Raw genomic sequence first — 19,451 nt, forward strand, 5'->3', positions numbered from 1 at the left:
AGACTGTGACCCCTGGTTCTGGAACACCCCAGCAATGGGAACATTCTTCGTGCCTCTAACCTGTCCAATCCCGTCAGAATTTTATATGTTTCAATGAGATCCCATCTCATTCTTCTAAACTCCAATGGATACAATTCCAGTTGATCCAGTCTCTCCTCATATGTCAGTCCTGCCTGCCAATCTGGTGAACCTTCGCTGTACTCCCTCAATAGCAAGAACGTCCTTCCTCCGATAAGGAGACCAAAACTGAACACAATATTCCAAGTGAGGCCTCACCAAGGCCCTGTACAACTGCAGTAAGACCTCCCTGCTCAGCTATGAAGGCCAACATGCCATTTGCCTTCTTCAGAGAGAGTGAGAGTGAGAGAGTGAGAGTGAGAGTGTGTGTATGTGTGTGAGAGCGTGCGTGCGTCCCACTTGTGACAGAGACTGTGGTTCTCGTATTGGACTGTTCAGCCACCTAAGAACTCATGTTAAGAGTGGAAGCAAGTCTTCCTCGATTCCGTGGGACTGTCGATGATGATAATGGTGTTGTGTGTGTGTGTGCGTGTGTGTGTGTGTGAGAGAGAGAATGAGATTGAGAGTGTGTGTGTGAGAGTGTGAACGTCTGTGCGTGTGAGAGTGTGTGAGCGTCTGTGTGAGCGCGTGTGTGAGAGAGTGTTGCATAGGAACAGGAGGAGACAGGACTGAGGGAGCGGCGCACTGTCGGAGGGTCAGTACTGAGGGAGTGCCGCACTGTCGGAGGGGCAGTACTGAGGGAGTGCTGCACTGTCGGAGGGGCAGTACTGAGGGAGTGCCGCACTGTCGGAGGGGCAGTACTGAGGGAGTGCCGCACTGCCAGAGGGGCAGTACTGAGGGAATGCTGCACTCTCGGAGGAGCAGTACTAAGGGAGCGCTGCACTGTCAGAGGGGCAGTACTGAGGGAGTGCTGCACTCTCGGAGGGCAGCACTGAGGGAGTGCCGCACTGTCGGAGGGGCAGTACTAAGGTAGTGTAGCACTGCCAGAGGGGCAGTACTGAGTGTAATATACTGCATTTCTGGATACCCTAGCAAAATTTTTGTTGGTGGATGTTTCAGCCAAACAACAGAGAAACTTTGAGAGATCCTTCGTGGCTGAACTGTCAGAGTCCAGATGACCGGGCCTATGGGAATAATACGGCGCTCGAGTGAGTTCCATCGCGACTGAGAAACTTTCGGAGCATATGTGGAGCGGCTAGAAATGTTTTTCACCACAAATAGTATCATCAAAGTCCCCGATGAAAACTGAAGCAGGCCCCGAGGTGTATGAAATCCTGAATAATGGGCTTGTTCCTGTCAAGCCAAAGGACACCCCACTGACAGAGATTCTAACAGCACTACAGTCCTAAGCCCCTGGAAATTACTGAAAGTTATCGTTTAGGAATACAAAATTAATTACCTGACGAGTGTATCAGTGAGTATATTGTGGCATTAAAAAAGCTATCCATTCACTGTCATTTCGGAAACTTTCAGAACCGAGCATTGTGTGACCGCTTTGTTTGTGGGATGAAAAATAATGCGATCAGAAGAAAGATGTTGACAACTCCTAACTTGACTTTGATTTAGCTTGTCAGACAGCAATGTCGATGGATATGGCCGACCAATATTCCCACCAATTTCGCACCATTTCCAGTCATCAGACAACCGAGGTGAATCGCCTGCAGGTTAAAAGTAAAAGGCAGTTGGGCCCCAAGGCCTCAGCAACTGGCCAAGGTGACACAGCATTGGAGTCGTGCTATCGATGTCTGGGACAACACATTGCTCAAAGTTGTCCATATGTGAAGGCAGAGTGTTTCTTCTGCAAGAAAACTGGGCATCTTACAAAGGCATGATGACTGAAGAGTAGCCAACTTTTAAGACTAGACGTAGAAATCCCCAGCATGGAAGAAAAGCAGCAGGACGAAGAGGTTTTAAGAGCTAAACATCATCAGGAGTGCAAGGGTATCTAACAGTAATTCAAAATGTATCGTCATCCATGTAGATGTTGCAGGGCCCATGGAAATCGACACTGGTGCCTCCGTGAGCATAGTACCAGAATCGTTATATCTCAACAAGTTGCGTGATTTTCCACTGGAAATGTCAAAGATAGAGCTGCGAGGCTACTCAGGGGAGAACATTCCTGTGGTAGGATACATCACCGTTCTGGTGAAATACAAGGATCAATTTCAGACTTTGCCTCTGTTAGTAGTAGCAAGAGACAAGCCTGCCTTAATAGGTAGAACTTCGTTGGGATCACTGAAACTGGATTGGAGTGAGATTTTTCGTATTAAAATGAGATTTGCATCGAAGGATGATGTCATCAAGAAGTATCCGAAGGTGTTCTGTGAAATAGGCAGTCCGATCCAAGCTTCAAGGCGAGTTTCAGGGTACAGAAGGATGCTAAACCAGTATACTGCAAGCCACATCCCATACCGTACGCATGCAAGGAGAGAGTGGAGCAAGAACTCAAAAGACTAGAGACTTATAACATTACGATAGATCCAAGTAATTGGACTACACCTATTGTTGTAGCCAAGTCTGATGGTAAGATAAGGTTGTGTGGGGATTATAATTTAACCATAAACCAAGTTCTAGAGGATAATTTACCCAATACATTACCAAATGTAGATGCTTTGTTCACAACACATCCAACCAAGGAAAAGCGGGATGCAATTAGAAATGCGTCCACTCCCAAGAATGTCAATGAACTTCGATCATTTTTGGGTCTTTTGAACGATTATGGGAAGTTCCGATCAAATTTGTCTACAATGTTACATCCACTGAATGAACTATTGAAAAAACGGGTCCATTGGAAGTGGTCAGAAGAATGTGACACAGCATTCAAGGAGTGTAAAAGCCAATTGGTAGAGAGCACCATGTTAGTTCACTATGACGTAAATAAGAAGATTAAGCTAGCATGTGATGCCTCTCCATATGGAGTTGGGGCAGTGATCTCTCATGTATTACATAGTGGGGAGGAGAGACCAAATGCTTTTGCTTCATGAACTTTCAGTGCCAGTGAGTGTAATTATGCGCAGATTGAAAGGGAGCTTTAGCATTAATTATTGGGGTCAAGAAGTTCCACAAATACTTGTATGTCGTAAGTTTACTCTCGTTACGGACCATAAGCCCCCGACAGCAATCCTCCATCCAAAATCCCTAATTCCAACATTAGCTGCAGCCAGAATGCAGAGATGGGCTTTGATTTCGTCAGCATATACATATGATATCAAATACAGACGATCAGCTGATCACAGTAATGCTGATGCTATGTCTAGGTTGCCATCCCCATCACAAGTTACACCCGATAGGGAAGAAGTGTTCTATTTTTCAAATATTGATGAACTGCCAGTCACAGCTGAAGAGATTGGTAGAGCAGCCAAACATGACCCAGTTATGTCAAAGATATATGATTACATAGCAAATGACTGGCCAAACCAGGGTATCAGAGAAACATATTCATCCATACTTCATTTGCAGGAATTAATTATGTGGATAAAGATTGTATAATGTGGGGTGCAAGAGTGGTTATCCCAAATAAATTCAGGTCCAAACTATTCAGAGATCTTCATGACCAGCAGGTGGGAATATGCTTGACCAAGAGTTTTGCATGCAGCTACTTATGGTGGCCAGGTCTAGATAAAGATTAAAGTACATCATTAGTCAGTGTACAACATGTCAATTGGTAAGCAAGAAACCACCATTAGTACCGTTACAGCCATGGAAATGGCCTACCAGGGTGTGGGAAAGGTTACATATTGATTTTGCTAAGCTAGAAGGACAGCAATTGTTCATTGTGATTGATAGCCAGTCGAAGTGGGTAGAGGTGTTTCCGATGCGGAAAATAACAACAAGTAAAACACTAGACAATTTGCGAAGGTTATTTTCTTCATATGGCCTCCAGAAGAAATTGCGTCTGATAATGGACCACAATTTTGTTGAGAAGAATTTGCACAGCTCATGAGCAGAAATGGTGTGAAACATACCAAAGTTCCACCATACCACCCGTCTTCAAATGGTGCAGCAGAGCGCACAGTACAAATTGCAAAAGGTGCCATCATCAAGCAAATGTTGGATCCATCAACATCATCATTGGCAGTCCTTCGAAATCCACTCTAAAAGTGAATTCTCAGGTGGCTGTACAGTCCAATGCGGGAATTACAGTCCCTGTCACAGGTGGGGCAGACAGTGGTTGAAGGAAAGGGAGTGTGGGGAGCCTGGTTTGCTGCACGTTCCTTCCGCTGCCTGTGCTTGTTTTCTGCACGCTCTCAGCGACAAGACTCGAGGTGCTCACTTCCTCCACTTTGGGCGGTCTTGGGCCAGGGATTCCCAGGTGTCGGTGGGGATGTTGCACTTTATTAAGGAGGCTTTGAGGGTGTCCTTGAAACGTTTTCTCTGCCCACCTGGGGCTCGCTTGCCATGTACAAGTTCCGAGTAGAGCGCTTGCTTTGGGAGTCTTGTGTCAGGCATGCGGACAATGTGGCCCGCCCAAGGGAGCTGGTCGAGTGCGGTCAGTGCTTCGATGCTGGGGATGTTGGCCTGAGTGAGAACACGGACGTTGGTGAGTCTGTCCTCCCAGTGAATTTGCAGTATCTTGCGGAGGCAGCGTTGGTGGTTCTTCTCCAGTGCTTTGGGATGTCTGATGTATATGGTTCATGTTCACCCATATAGGAGGGCGGGTATCATTACTGCCCTGTAGACCATGAGCTTGCTGTGGACCATGAGATTTGAGGTCCTGGTCTTCAAACACACTCTTCCTCAGGCGACTGAAGGCTGCGCTGGCACGCTGGAGGCGGTGTTGGACTTTGTCATCGATGTCTGCCCTTGCTGTTAGTAGGCTTCCGAGGTATGGAAAATGGTCCACATTGTCCAAGGCCTCACCATGGATTTTAATGATCGGGGGGGGGGGGCAGTGCTATGTGGTGGGGTCAGGTTGGTGGTGGCCCTTTAGTGCACAGATGTTTAGTGTAAGGCCCATGCTTTCGTACGCCTCAGTGAAGTTGTTGACGATGGCTTGGAGTTCAGCCGCTGAGTGTGCGCAGACACAAGTGTCATCTGCGTAGTTCGATGACAGAGGATGGGATGACCTTGAATCTAGCCTGGAGGCGACGAAGGTTGAACAGGTTCCCACTGGTTTTATAGTTTAGCTCCACTCCAGTGGGGAGCTTGTTGAGAGTGAGATGGAGCATTGCAGCAAGGAAGATCGAGAAGAGCATTGGTGTGATGACACAGCCCTGCTTGACCCCGGTCCGGACGTGGATTGGGTCTGTGGTGGTTCCGTTGGTCAGGATCATGGCCTGCATGTCGTCGCGGAGCAGGCGGAGGATGGTGACAAACTTTTGGGGGCAGCCGAAACAGAGGAGGACGCTCCATAGTCCCTCGCGGTTAACAATGTCTAAGGCCTTTGTGAGATCAAAGAAGGCCATGTACAAGGGTTGGTGCTGCTCCCTGCATTTCTCTTATAGTTGTCGCGCGGTGAAGATCATGTCCGATGTACCCAGCAGTGGACGGAATCCGCACTGTGACTCCGGGAGGAATTCCTCGGCCACAGGCAGGAGACGATTGAGGAGGATTCTTGTGATGACTTTCCCAGTGGCTGACAGCAGGGAGATTCCTCGGTAGTTGCCCCAGTCAGACTTGTCCCCTTTTTAAAATATGATCATGATTATGGTATCTGAGATCTTCTGGCATGCTCTCAGATAAGAGACATGAGGTCATGCATTCATGCCAATAGTGCCTCTCCGCCATACTTCAATGTCTCGGCGGGGAGTCCATCTGCTCCCGATGCCTTGTTGTTCTTGATCTGACGGATGGCCTTTTCTACCTCGTGCAGGGCTGGGGTTTTGCTGAGCTGGTGGCAGGTAGCGTGCTGCGGGATGGAGTCTCACTTAAGGAAATCTTCTAAGTGCTCCTTCCAGCGGGCCCCGACTGCCTCAGTGTCCTTAATGAGTGCCTCTCCATTCTTGGCCAACAGTGGTGTGGGGCCGTGGGTCGTAGATGGACTGGACTGCGCTGAAGAATCCTCGCATGTCGTGGTTGTCGAACGACTGTTGAATCTCCTGTGCTTTCTCCACCCACCGTCTATTCTTTAGGTCGCGGGTTTTTTGTTGGACCTCGGCCTTCAGCCGCCCGTAGAGCTGCTTTGCTGCTCCCGAATTGGGTTGATGCTTTAAGTTCAGAAATGCCTTGCGCTTGCGGCTTATTAGCTCCTGGATCTGCTGCTCATTCTCGTCAAACCAATCCTGGTGTTTCCTGGTTGAGTGACCGCGCATCTCTTCGCAGGCGCTAGTTATGGAAGCCTCGAGGGCAGACCAGACGCTGTGGGCACTCTGTGTCTCGGGGTCATCAAGGGTCGCCAGGTAGGCAGTGAGGCACTGCCTGTAGAGGGCTTTCTTAACTAGGTCTTTGCCCCAGTGTTGATTTTCCTGCGACATTATTTCTGCTGCCGTCGCTGTTTTGGGGCTATATTGATGTTAATGACGGAATGGATAAGGCGATGGTCCGCCCAGCATCAGCGGCTCCTGTCATGGCGCGGGTGATACGCACGTCCTTGCAATCCCTGGCTCGGACGATGATGTAGTCGAGCAGGTGTCAGTGCTTGGAATGAGCGTGTTGCCACGATGCCTTGTATTTGTCCCTCTGACGGAACAAGGTGTTGGTGATGACAGGGTCATGTTCTAGACATTTTGGCAGGAGCAGTATACCGCTGGAGTTGATTTTCCCTACCCGCTCTCTGCCGATCACAGCTCCCCAAAGGTCTGTGTCCTTACCGACTCTGGCGTTGAAGTCGCCAAGAATCAGCTTGTCAGGGTCAGGGATTGTTCGAGGCTGGAGTAGAATTGCTCTTTGGCCTCATCTGTTGCGTCGAGTGTTGGGGCGTACGCACTGATGACTGCGGCACACTGGTTCTGGGATAAGGTGAGTGGGAGAGTCATGAGACATTCGCTAACCCCACAGGGGGAGTCTCTGAGACGGCCCACCAGCTCATTCTTGATGGCGAAACCAACTCCATGGAGGCAGCGTTCTTCTTCTGGTTTGCCTTTCCAGAAGAAGATGGAACCTCCACCTTGTTCCTTGAGCTGGCCTTCCCCTGCCCACCGGGTCTCGTTTAGGGCGGCGATGTCGACATCAAAGTGTCTAAGTTCCCGGGCTATAGTGGCGGTGTGGCGTTCCTGTCTGTCACTTTTGGAGCTGTCCATGAGGGTCCTGACGTTTCATGTCCTGAACTTCATTTTGAAGGGTGGAAGATGCCAGTGCGTGAGTTCTTTTAACATGGGGTGGCTGTTGCATACCGGCTACCACACGGGCTTAGCAGAGCAAGGTCTAGGTCCAGTGGCAAGGGGGTCTGGGGGGGGTCAGAGACGACTGTAGACCAGGCTCTACTGTATGGGCCTAGTTGCCTATGGTGGGGTGTGAGCCGTAAGCTCGGCACTGAGCAGCGCCTTCAGGAGAGGTGGTGGGAGATCTGAGGTGTGATGAGGGGAGGGGATGAGAGGGTATCGCCCCGAGGTGTGATGAGGGGTGGGGATGAGGAACTCTGGGGCCATGCTCCATTTTAGCCGGAGTGACCGCCGCCATTACCCGTGCCACGTGTCCGACAGTGCTCTGCCACTGCTCCTCCAGCTGCTTTCGCCTCCGCAGATTGGGCCGTTGGATTCAAATGCAGAAGAAACGGCAGTTGTCGTTGAACCACAAATTGGCTAATTTTCTAATTACTTGTAATACTCCGCATACAACTAGAACACCAGCAGAGTTGTTTCTCAAACAACAGCCGTGAACCAGGTTTTCGTTGTTAAAGCCAAACTTGGCACATTCTGTAGACGAGAAACAATTAAGACAGAAAGAGAATCATAATGGAGGTGAAGTAAGAGAGAGAAGTGTGAAATTAAATCAGAAGTTGTTACTAGGAAGAGTAGTGAAGAATGTGGTCCTCGCACATATTTGGTCGAGATGTTTGATTATGGAACGGTTAGGTTTGTTCACATTGATCATATTTCACCGACAGATGTGGAAGGAGTTGATAGTTGGAATGACTCGATTATTTCTGACTCATCAGAGAGTTTTGATACAAGTAGTGTACACCAGTAGCAAATCCTACATCAGATGTACGAGAAACAAGTCCAAGAGAAAGTCACAATTTGAGTCTGAGTCCGAGTCAGGCAGACAAATAGTCTGAAGTTGTAGAGAGTCGACAGATAGATCAAGAATTGCCCTTAGAGAAAAACTCTCCTCAGGCTCAGCCTAGAATGAGTCTAAGTTCGACACCATGTTTGGAAAGTTCTGTTTGAGAGCGAAAGTATCCTCTTCGAAACAGAAAACAAGTGCTTAAGTTTGATTTTTAAATATGGCAAAATATTCTGTATCTTTTGCTATGTATAACCATGCAAGTTATGTATGATGATTATTTTGCTTTAATTACATCTTCATTAAGGAGGGAGAAGTGTAATATACTGCTCCACCGAGTGGATTACTGTGGTAATGCAGCCTCTGCTATTTACAATAAAAGAAATGGAACCATCTTGTAGTCTGTGTGTTGTGATGTCATAGAGAAGATACCACACTGAGGGAGTGCTGCACTGTCGAAGAGGCGTCACTGAAGGAGTGCTGCACTGTCAGGGGCAGTACTGAGGGAGCGCTGCACTGTCAGGGGCTGTACTGAGGGAGTGCTGCACTGTCAGGGGCAGTACTGAGGGAGCGCTGCACTGTCAGGGCTGTACTGAGGGAGCGCTGCACTGTCAGGGGCTGTACTGAGGGAGCGCTGCACTGTCGGAGGGGCAGTACTGAGGGAGCGCTGCACTGTCAGGGGCAGTACTGAGGGAGTGCTGCACTGTCGGAGGGGCAGTACTGAGGGAGTGCCGCACTGTCGGAGGGGCAGTACTGAGGGAGCGTTGTACTGTCGGAGGAGCAGTACTGAGGGAGCACTGCACTGTCGGAGGGGCAGTACTGAAGAAGCGCTGCACTGTCGGAGGGGCAGTACTGAGGGAGTGCTGCACTGTCGGAGGGGCAGTACTGAGGGAGTGCTGCACTGTCGGAGGGGCAGTACTGAGGGAGTGCTGCACTGTCGGAGGGGCGGTACTGAGGGAGTGCTGCACTGTTGGAGGGGCAGTACTGAGGGAGCCCTCTCAAGTGGATGTAAAAGATCATATGGCCACTTTTTCAAAGAAGAGCAAAAGGGAGTTCTCCCCGGTGTCCTGGGGCCGATATCTATCCTGCAACCAACCACATTAAAACAAATGATCTGGTCTTATCACATGGCTGTTTGTGGGAGCTTGCTGTGCACAACATGGCTGCTGCGTTTCCTACATTACAACAGTGACTGTGAGGTGCTTTGTGACATCCTGAGGTTGTGGAAGGTGCTGTAGTAACCACACTTAGAGCACTGCATACAGTTCTGGCGGTCATATTATAAAAAGGATATGAAGGCACTGAAGAAGGTGCAGAGAAGATTTACGAGGACGATACCAGGAATGCGAGGGTATAGCTAACAGGAAAGGATGAACAATATAAGATAGTCACCAAGAAATCCAGCAGGGAATTCAGAAAAAAGTTCTTTAACCAGAGAGTGGTGAGAATGTGGAGTTCGCTACCACAGGGAGTGGTTGAAGCTAATAGTATCGATGCATTTAAGGAGAGGCGAGCCAAAGCTGAAAGAGATGCAGGGAACAGCATCAACCCTTCACAAAGGCCTTCGACACTGTCAACCATGAAGGATTATGGAGTGTCCTCCTCAAATTCGGCTATCCTCAAAGGTTTGTCACCATCCCTCGCCTGCTTCGCGACGACATGCAGGCCGTGATCCTGACCAACGGATCCACCACTGACCCAATCCACGTCCGGACCGGGGTCCAGCAAGGCTTTGTCATTATGCCAACGCTCTTCTCGATCTTCCTTGCTGCAAAGCTCCATCTCGCCCTCAGTAAGCTGGAGTGGAGCCAATCTACAGAACAAACAGGAAGCTGTTCAACCTCCGCCGCCTCGAGGCCAGATCCAAGGTTGTCCCATCCTCTGTCATTGAATTACAGTACGCGGACGACGCTTGCGTCTGCGCACACTCGGAGGCCGAACTCTAAGCCATCGTCAACACCTTCACCGAGGTGCACAAAAGCAGGGGCCTTACACTAAACATCTGTAAGGCAAAGGTCCTCAACCAGCCTGCCCCCCGCTACGCAGCACTGCCCTCCAATTATCAAAATGCACGATGAGGCCTTGAACAACGTGGTTCATTTTCCATACCTTGGGAACCTACTGTCAACAAGGACAGACATCGACGACGAGGTCAAACACCGCCTCCAGTGCGCCAGTGCAGCCTTCGGTCGCCTGAGGAAGAGAGTGTTCGAAGACCAGGACCTCAAACCCGGCACCAAGCTCATGGTCTACAGAGCAGTAGTGATACCTGCCTTCCTAGATGCTTCAGAGACATGGACTATGTACAGCAGGCACCTGAAAGTACTGGAGAAGTACCACCAACACTGCCTCCGCAAGATTCTGCCAATCCATTGGCAGGATAGGCGTACCAACGTCAGATTTCTCGCTCAGGCCAATATACCCAGTACCGAAGTATTGACCACGCTCGATCAGCTCCGTTGGGCGGGCTACGTTGTCCACATGCCCGACACGAGACTCCCAAAACAAGCGCTCTACTCGGAGCTCCGGCACGGCAAGCGAGCCCCAGGTGGGCAGAGGAAACGCTTCAAGGACACCCTCAAAGTCTCTTTGAAAAAGTGCAACCGTCCCACCGACACCTGGGAATCCCTGGCCCAAGACCGTTCAAAGTGGAGGAGAAGCATCCGGGAGGGCGCCGAACACCTTGAGTCTCTTCGCCGGGAGCAAGCGGAAGCCAAGCACAAACAGTGGAAGGAGCGCACGGCAACCCAAGCCCCCCACCCACCCCTCCCTTTGACCACCATCTGCCCCATCTGTGACAGAGTCTACAGAGCCTACAGATCCCGCATCGGACTCATCAGTCACCTGAGATCTCATTTTTCGTCTGGAAGAAAGTCACCCTCGACACGAGAAGGGCGAGGGAGACTGCTGAAGAGAAGAGATCAGGATATGAGGGGGAAGGAAACAGATCTCGATGAGGAAAGTTGGGAGGAGGCTCGAGGGGAGTTTCAATGCCGGCACGGACTGGTTGGGCCCAATGGCCTGTTTCTGTGCCGTATGTCCTGTGTCATGCTGACTGAATACGTGTCGGAAAAAAGTGTGAGAAAGAAGGAAGTGATGTGGGTAGGAAACATCTGGAGATTGCGGGGCAGTGATGGGGGAAGTTCTGGTTCGAGGACAAAAGGATGGTCGAGAATAGGCGGAGTGCAGACTGGGCGAGGCTGACGGGGAGGGAACGAAACAACAACAACTTGTATTTATTGCAAACTTGCAAAATTAAAGCACACGGTATTGGGGGTAATGTACTGACGTGGATAGAGAACTGGTTGGCAGACAGGAAGCAGAGAGTCGGGATAAACGGGTCCTTTTCAGAATGGCAGGCAGTGACTAGTGGGGTGCCGCAGGGCTCAGTGCTGGGACCCCACTCTTTACAATAAACATCAATGATTTAGATGAAGGAATTGAGTGTAATATCTCCAAGTTTGCAGATGACACTAAGCTGGGTGGCGGTGTGAGCTGTGAGGAGGATGCTAAGAGGCTGCAGGGTGACTTAGATAGGTTAGGTGAGTGGGCAAATGTATGGCAGATGCAGTATAATGTGGATAAATGTGAGGTTATCCACTTTGGGGGTAAAAACACGAAGGCAGAATATTATCTGAATGGCGGCAGATTAGGAAAAGGGGAGGTGCAACGAGACCTGGATGTCATGGTTCATCAGTCATTGAAAGTTGGTATACAGGTTCAGCAGGCGGTGAAGAAGGCAAATGGCATGTTGGCCTTCATAGCAAGAGGATTTGAGTACAGGAGCAGGGAGGTGTTACTGCAGTTGTACAGGGCCTTGGTGAGGCCACACCTTGAATATTGTGTTCGGTTTTGGCCTCCTAATCTGAGGAAGGAAGTTCTTGCTATTGAGGGAGTGCAGCGAAGGTTCACCAGACTGATTCCCGGGATGGCAGGACTGACATATGAGGAGAGACTGGATCGACTGGGCCTTTATTCACTGGAGTTTAGAAGAATGAGAGGGGATCTCATAGAAACATATAAAATACTGACGGGATGGGACAGGTTAGATGCAGGAAGAATGTTCCCGATGTCCAGAACCAGGGGACACAGTCTAAGGATAAGGGGTAAGCCATTTAGGACTGAGATGAGGAGAAACTTCTTCACTCAGAGAGTTGCGAACCTGTGGAATTCCCTGCCGCAGAGAGTTGTTGAGGCCAGTTCGTTAGATATATTCAAGAGGGAGTGAGATGTGGCCCTTACGGCTAAAGGGATCAAGGGGTATGGAGAGAAAGCAGGAAAGGGGTACTGAGGGGATGATCAGCCATGATCTTATTGAATGGTGGTGCAGGCTCGAAGGGCCGAATGGCCCACTCCTGCACCTATTTTCTATGTTATATAGCACCACTCATGTAGTGAAATGTCCCAGGGTGCTTCACAGCGGTGTTATAAGACAAAACAAATAAATCTGACACCGAGCCATAAAAGACAAAATTACGGCAGGTGACCGAAAGCTTGGTCAAAGAGGGAGGTTTTAAGGAGCGTCTTGAAGCAGGAAAGAGAGGCGGAGAGGTTTAGGGAGGGAGTTCCAGAGCTTAGGCCCCAGGCAACAGAAGGCACGGCCACCAATGGTGGAGTGATTATAATCAAGAGTGCAGACATCTCGGGACGGGGGGGAGGGGGGGGTGGTTGTGTGGCTGGAGGAGATTACAGAGATAGTGAGGGGTGAGGCCATGGAGGGATTTGCAAACAATGATGAGAATTTATAAATCAAGGCGTTGCCGGACCAAGAGACAATGTACTGTCAGAGGGGCAGTACTGAGGGAGTGCTGCACTGTCGGAGGGGCAGTACTGAGGGAGTGCCGCACTGTCGGAGGGGCAGTACTGAGGGAGCGTTGTACTGTCGGAGGAGCAGTACTGAGGGAGCACTGCACTGTCGGAGGGGCAGTACTGAAGAAGCGCTGCACTGTCGGAGGGGCAGTACTGAGGGAGTGCTGCACTGTCGGAGGGGCAGTACTGAGGGAGTGCTGCACTGTCGGAGGGGCAGTACTGAGGGAGTGCTGCACTGTCGGAGGGGCGGTACTGAGGGAGTGCTGCACTGTTGGAGGGGCAGTACTGAGGGAGCCCTCTCAAGTGGATGTAAAAGATCATATGGCCACTTTTTCAAAGAAGAGCAAAAGGGAGTTCTCCCCGGTGTCCTGGGGCCGATATCTATCCTGCAACCAACCACATTAAAACAAATGATCTGGTCTTATCACATGGCTGTTTGTGGGAGCTTGCTGTGCACAACATGGCTGCTGCGTTTCCTACATTACAACAGTGACTGTGAGGTGCTTTGTGACATCCTGAGGTTGTGGAAGGTGCTGTAGTAACCACACTTAGAGCACTGCATACAGTTCTGGCGGTCATATTATAAAAAGGATATGAAGGCACTGAAGAAGGTGCAGAGAAGATTTACGAAAACGATACCAGGAATGCGAGGGTATAGCTAACAGGAAAGGATGAACAATATAAGATAGTCACCAAGAAATCCAGCAGGGAATTCAGAAAAAAGTTCTTTAACCAGAGAGTGGTGAGAATGTGGAGTTCGCTACCACAGGGAGTGGTTGAAGCTAATAGTATCGATGCATTTAAGGAGAGGCGAGCCAAAGCTGAAAGAGATGCAGGGAACAGCATCAACCCTTCACAAAGGCCTTCGACACTGTCAACCATGAAGGATTATGGAGTGTCCTCCTCAAATTCGGCTATCCTCAAAGGTTTGTCACCATCCCCCGCCTGCTTCGCGACGACATGCAGGCCGTGATCCTGACCAACGGATCCACCACTGACCCAATCCACGTCCGGACCGGGGTCCAGCAAGGCTGTGTCATTATGCCAACGCTCTTCTCGATCTTCCTTGCTGCAAAGCTCCATCTCACCCTCAGTAAGCTGGAGTGGAGCCAATCTACAGAACAAACAGGAAGCTGTTCAACCTCCGCCGCCTCGAGGCCAGATCCAAGGTTGTCCCATCCTCTGTCATTGAATTACAGTACGCGGACGACGCTTGCGTCTGCGCACACTCGGAGGCCGAACTCTAAGCCATCGTCAACACCTTCACCGAGGTGCACAAAAGCAGGGGCCTTACACTAAACATCTGTAAGGCAAAGGTCCTCAACCAGCCTGCCCCCCGCTACGCAGCACTGCCCTCCAATTATCAAAATGCACGATGAGGCCTTGAACAACGTGGTTCATTTTCCATACCTTGGGAACCTACTGTCAACAAGGACAGACATCGACGACGAGGTCAAACACCGCCTCCAGTGCGCCAGTGCAGCCTTCGGTCGCCTGAGGAAGAGAGTGTTCGAAGACCGGGACCTCAAACCCGGCACCAAGCTCATGGTCTACAGAGCAGTAGTGATACCTGCCTTCCTAGATGCTTCAGAGACATGGACTATGTACAGCAGGCACCTGAAAGTACTGGAGAAGTACCACCAACACTGCCTCCGCAAGATTCTGCCAATCCATTGGCAGGATAGGCGTACCAACGTCAGATTTCTCGCTCAGGCCAATATACCCAGTACCGAAGTATTGACCACGCTCGATCAGCTCCGTTGGGCGGGCTACGTTGTCCACATGCCCGACACGAGACTCCCAAAACAAGCGCTCTACTCGGAGCTCCGGCACGGCAAGCGAGCCCCAGGTGGGCAGAGGAAATGCTTCAAGGACACCCTCAAAGTCTCTTTGAAAAAGTGCAACCATCCCACCGACACCTGGGAATCCCTGGCCCAAGACCGTTCAAAGTGGAGGAGAAGCATCCGGGAGGGCGCCGAACACCTTGAGTCTCTTCGCCGGGAGCAAGCGGAAGCCAAGCACAAACAGTGGAAGGAGCGCACGGCAATCCAAGCCCCCCCACCCACCCCTCCCTTTGACCACCATCTGCCCCATCTGTGACAGAGTCTACAGAGCCTACAGATCCCGCATCGGACTCATCAGTCACCTGAGATCTCATTTTTCGTCTGGAAGAAAGTCACCCTCGACACGAGAAGGGCGAGGGAGACTGCTGAAGAGAAGAGATCAGGATATGAGGGGGAAGGAAACAGATCTCGATGAGGAAAGTTGGGAGGAGGCTCGAGGGGAGTTTCAATGCCGGCACGGACTGGTTGGGCCCAATGGCCTGTTTCTGTGCCGTATGTCCTGTGTCATGCCGACTGAATACGTGTCGGAAAAAAGTGTGAGAAAGAAGGAAGTGATGTGGGTAGGAAACATCTGGAGATTGCGGGGCAGTGATGGGGGAAGTTCTGGTTCGAGGACAAAAGGATGGTCGAGAATAGGCGGAGTGCAGACTGGGCGAGGCTGGCGGGGAGGGAACGAAACAACAACAACTTGTATTTATTGCAAACTTGCAAAATTAAAGCACACGGTATTGGGGGTAATGTACTGACGTGGATAGAGAACTGGTTGGCAGACAGGAAGCAGAGAGTCGGGATAAACGGGTCCTTTTCAGAATGGCAGGCAGTGACTAGTGGGGTGCCGCAGGGCTCAGTGCTGGGACCCCACTCTTTACAATAAACATCAATGATTTAGATGAAGGAATTGAGTGTAATATCTCCAAGTTTGCAGATGACACTAAGCTGGGTGGCGGTGTGAGCTGTGAGGAGGATGCTAAGGGGCTGCAGGGTGACTTAGATAGGTTAGGTGAGTGGGCAAATGTATGGCAGATGCAGTATAATGTGGATAAATGTGAGGTTATCCACTTTGGGGGCAAAAACACGAAGGCAGAATATTATCTGAATGGCGGCAGATTAGGAAAAGGGGAGGTGCAACGAGACCTGGGTGTCATGGTTCATCAGTCATTGAAAGTTGGTATACAGGTTCAGCAGGCGGTGAAGAAGGCAAATGGCATGTTGGCCTTCATAGCAAGAGGATTTGAGTACAGGAGCAGGGAGGTGTTACTACAGTTGTACAGGGCCTTGGTGAGGCCACACCTTGAATATTGTGTTCGGTTTTGGTCTCCTAATCTGAGGAAGGAAGTTCTTGCTATTGAGGGAGTGCAGCGAAGGTTCACCAGACTGATTCCCGGGATGGCAGGACTGACATATGAGGAGAGACTGGATCGACTGGGCCTTTATTCACTGGAGTTTAGAAGAATGAGAGGGGATCTCATAGAAACATATAAAATACTGACGGGACGGGACAGGTTAGATGCAGGAAGAATGTTCCCAGTGTTGGGGAAGTCCAGAACCAGGGGACACAGTCTAAGGATAAGGGGTAAGCCATTTAGGACTGAGATGAGGAGAAACTTCTTCACTCAGAGAGTTGCGAACCTGTGGAATTCCCTGCCGCTGAGAGTTGTTGAGGCCAGTTCGTTAGATATATTCAAGAGGGAGTGAGATGTGGCCCTTACGGCTAAAGGGATCAAGGGGTATGGAGAGAAAGCAGGAAAGGGGTACTGAGGGGATGATCGGCCATGATCTTATTGAATGGTGGTGCAGGCTCAAAGGGCCGAATGGCCCACTCCTGCACCTATTTTCTATGTTATATAGCACCACTCATGTAGTGAAATGTCCCAGGGTGCTTCACAGCGGTGTTATAAGACAAAACAAATAAATCTGACACCGAGCCATAAAAGACAAAATTACGGCAGGTGACCGAAAGCTTGGTCAAAGAGGGAGGTTTTAAGGAGCGTCTTGAAGCAGGAAAGAGAGGCGGAGAGGTTTAGGGAGGGAGTTCCAGAGCTTAGGCCCCAGGCAACAGAAGGCACGGCCACCAATGGTGGAGTGATTATAATCAAGAGTGCAGACATCACGGGGCGGGGGGGAGGGGGGGGTGGTTGTGGGGCTGGAGGAGATTACAGAGATAGTGAGGGGTGAGGCCATGGAGGGATTTGCAAACAATGATGAGAATTTATAAATCAAGGCGTTGCCGGACCAAGAGACAATGTACTGTCAGAGGGGCAGTACTGAGGGAGTGCTGCACTGTCGGAGGGGCAGTACTGAGGGAGTGCCGCACTGTCGGAGGGGCAGTACTGAGGGAGTGCCGCACTGTCGGAGGGGCAGTACTGAGGGAGTCCTGCACTGTTGGAGGGGCAGTACTGAGGGAGTGCTGCACTGTCGGAGGGGCAGTACTGAGGGAGTGCTGCACTGTCGGAGGGGCAGTACTGAGGGAGTGCCGCACTGTCGGAGGGGCAGTACTGAGGGAGCGTTGTACTGTCGGAGGAGCAGTACTGAGGGAGCACTGCACTGTCGGAGGGGCAGTACTGAAGAAGCGCTGCACTGTCGGAGGGGCAGTACTGAGGGAGTGCTGCACTGTCGGAGGGGCAGTACTGAGGGAGTGTCGTACTGTCAGCGGGGCAGTACTGAGGGAGTGCCGCACTGTCGGAGGGGCAGTACTGAAGAAGCGCTGCACTGTCGGAGGGGCAGTACTGAGGGAGTGCTGCACTGTCGGAGGGGCAGTACTGAGGGAGTGTCGTACTGTCAGCGGGGCAGTACTGAGGGAGTGCCGCACTGTCGGAGGGGCAGTACTGAGGGAGTGTCGCACTGTCGGAGGGGCAGGACTGAGGGAGTGTCGTATTGTCAGCGGGGCAGTACTGAGGGAGCGCTGCACTGTCGGAGCGGCAGGACTGAGGGAGTGCCGCACTGTCGGAGCGGCAGGACTGAGGGAGCGCCGCACTGTCGGAGGGATAGTATTGAGGTTTATCTGATCTTGGCCTCAACTCCATTACCCTGCCCGCTCCCCATAAGCCTTTACTCCCTTCTCGTTCAAAAATCTGTCTATCCCCACCTTAAATATATTTAATGAACCAGCCTCCACAACTCTCTGGGGTGGAGAATTCCATAGGTTTACAACGCTCAGAAGAAATTTCTCCTCATCTCAGTTTTACATGGGTGGGCCCTTATTCTAAGACGATGAGTGGAAATATCCTCTCTGCATCCACCTTGTCGAATCCCCTCATTATCTTATACGTTTCAATAAGATCACCTCTCATTCTTCTGAACTCCAATGTGTTTAAGCCCAACCTACTCAACCCCCTCATCTCCGGAATCAACCGAGTGAGCCTTCTCTGAACTGCCTCCAATGTAAGTATATCCCTCCTTAAAAATGGAGACCAAAACTGTACGCAGTACTCCAGGTGTGGCCTCACCAATACCCTGTACAGTTGTTGCAGGACTTCTCTGCTTTTATACTCTATTCCCCTTGCAATAAAGGCCAACATTCCATTGGCCTTCCTGATCACTTGCTGTACCTGCAGACTAACTTTTTGTGTTTCATGCACCAGGACCCCCAGGTCTCTCTGTACCTCAGCATTCTGTAATCTCTCTCCATTTAAATAATAATTTGCTTTTTAAATGTTTCCTACCAAGGAAAGGTGTTGGACTTACCGGCTAGCAGACAGAGCAGGGCTGGGAGTAGTCCGTCCATCAGGCGTCCCGTCGAGTCGAGGGAGATGGGGCGGGGAGGGGACACAGAGCGAGAGAGAGCGAGAGAATGACAGCCCCTGTCCACACACTCAACGCTCCAGACTCTCTCCGGAGAGAGGAGGCTGTGGGGAGAGTCGCGATTTCCCTCCTGACTTTCCACCTCAGTGTGAAGCGAGACTCTCCTTTCTCTCTGACTCCTTCTCCTTTCTGAGCCACTCAACGAGTGTTGCAATCAGCTCAGCAATCATCAGCCCACTCATGTGTAACACAGCCAGGAAGTCAGATTGACATCTCATCCAACTTGGCTTCTCGCCAGAGGCTTGTGGAACCGGTGGCCCGTTACAGCACAGCAGGAGGCCGTTCAGCCCCTCGAGCCCCTACGGAAGATCTGTCCGATTTAGTCCCACATCCCAGCTTGCTCCGGGCGAGACAGAATTCAGGCATTGCTATCGGGAAAGGCTGAATAGGCTGGAGTTCAAAAGAGAAGGCTGAGGGGTGACCTAATAGAGATCTTTAAAATGATAAAAGGTTTTGATAGAGTGGATACAGAGAGAGTGTTTCCACTTGTGGGGAAGAGCATATCTAGAGGCTATCAATATAAGATAGTCACCAAGAAATCTAATGGGGAATTCAGGAGAAACTTCTTTACCCAGAGAGTGGTGAGAATGCGGAACTTGCTACCACAAGGAACGGTTGAGGTGAATAGTATCGATGCATTTAAGGGGAAGCTGGATAAACACATGAGGGAGAAGGGAATAGAAGGATATGGTGATGGGGTGAGATGAAGAGGGGTGGGAGGAGGCTTGTGTGGAGCATACACAGCGCAGGGACCTGTTGGGCTGAATGGCCTGTTTCTGGGATGTGAATACTGTGTGACCCTTCCAGATGTATCGAATTCTAAAAGAGACTTGCATTTCTATAGCGTCTTTCACCAACTCAGGATGTCCCAAAGCA

The 19,451-nt window shown here is 50.6% G+C and overlaps 1 protein-coding gene across 1 annotated transcript in view; it reads right to left on the bottom strand.

Moving 5' to 3' along the window:
* LOC139248108 (integrin alpha-D-like) overlaps positions 1-18,687 on the bottom strand; it is a 203,814-nt gene extending 185,127 nt beyond the window's left edge. Inside the window, exon 1 of the mRNA XM_070871858.1 lies at positions 18,459-18,687. Within this exon, the coding sequence (XP_070727959.1) occupies positions 18,459-18,498 (40 nt within the window). The 5' untranslated portion in view covers positions 18,499-18,687. The remainder of the gene's footprint in view (positions 1-18,458) is intronic.
* Positions 18,688-19,451: the final 764 nt, after the last annotated feature.

This window comes from Pristiophorus japonicus, unplaced genomic scaffold, assembly GCF_044704955.1.
Source record: "Pristiophorus japonicus isolate sPriJap1 unplaced genomic scaffold, sPriJap1.hap1 HAP1_SCAFFOLD_29, whole genome shotgun sequence".
Lineage (NCBI taxonomy): Eukaryota > Metazoa > Chordata > Chondrichthyes > Pristiophoridae > Pristiophorus > Pristiophorus japonicus.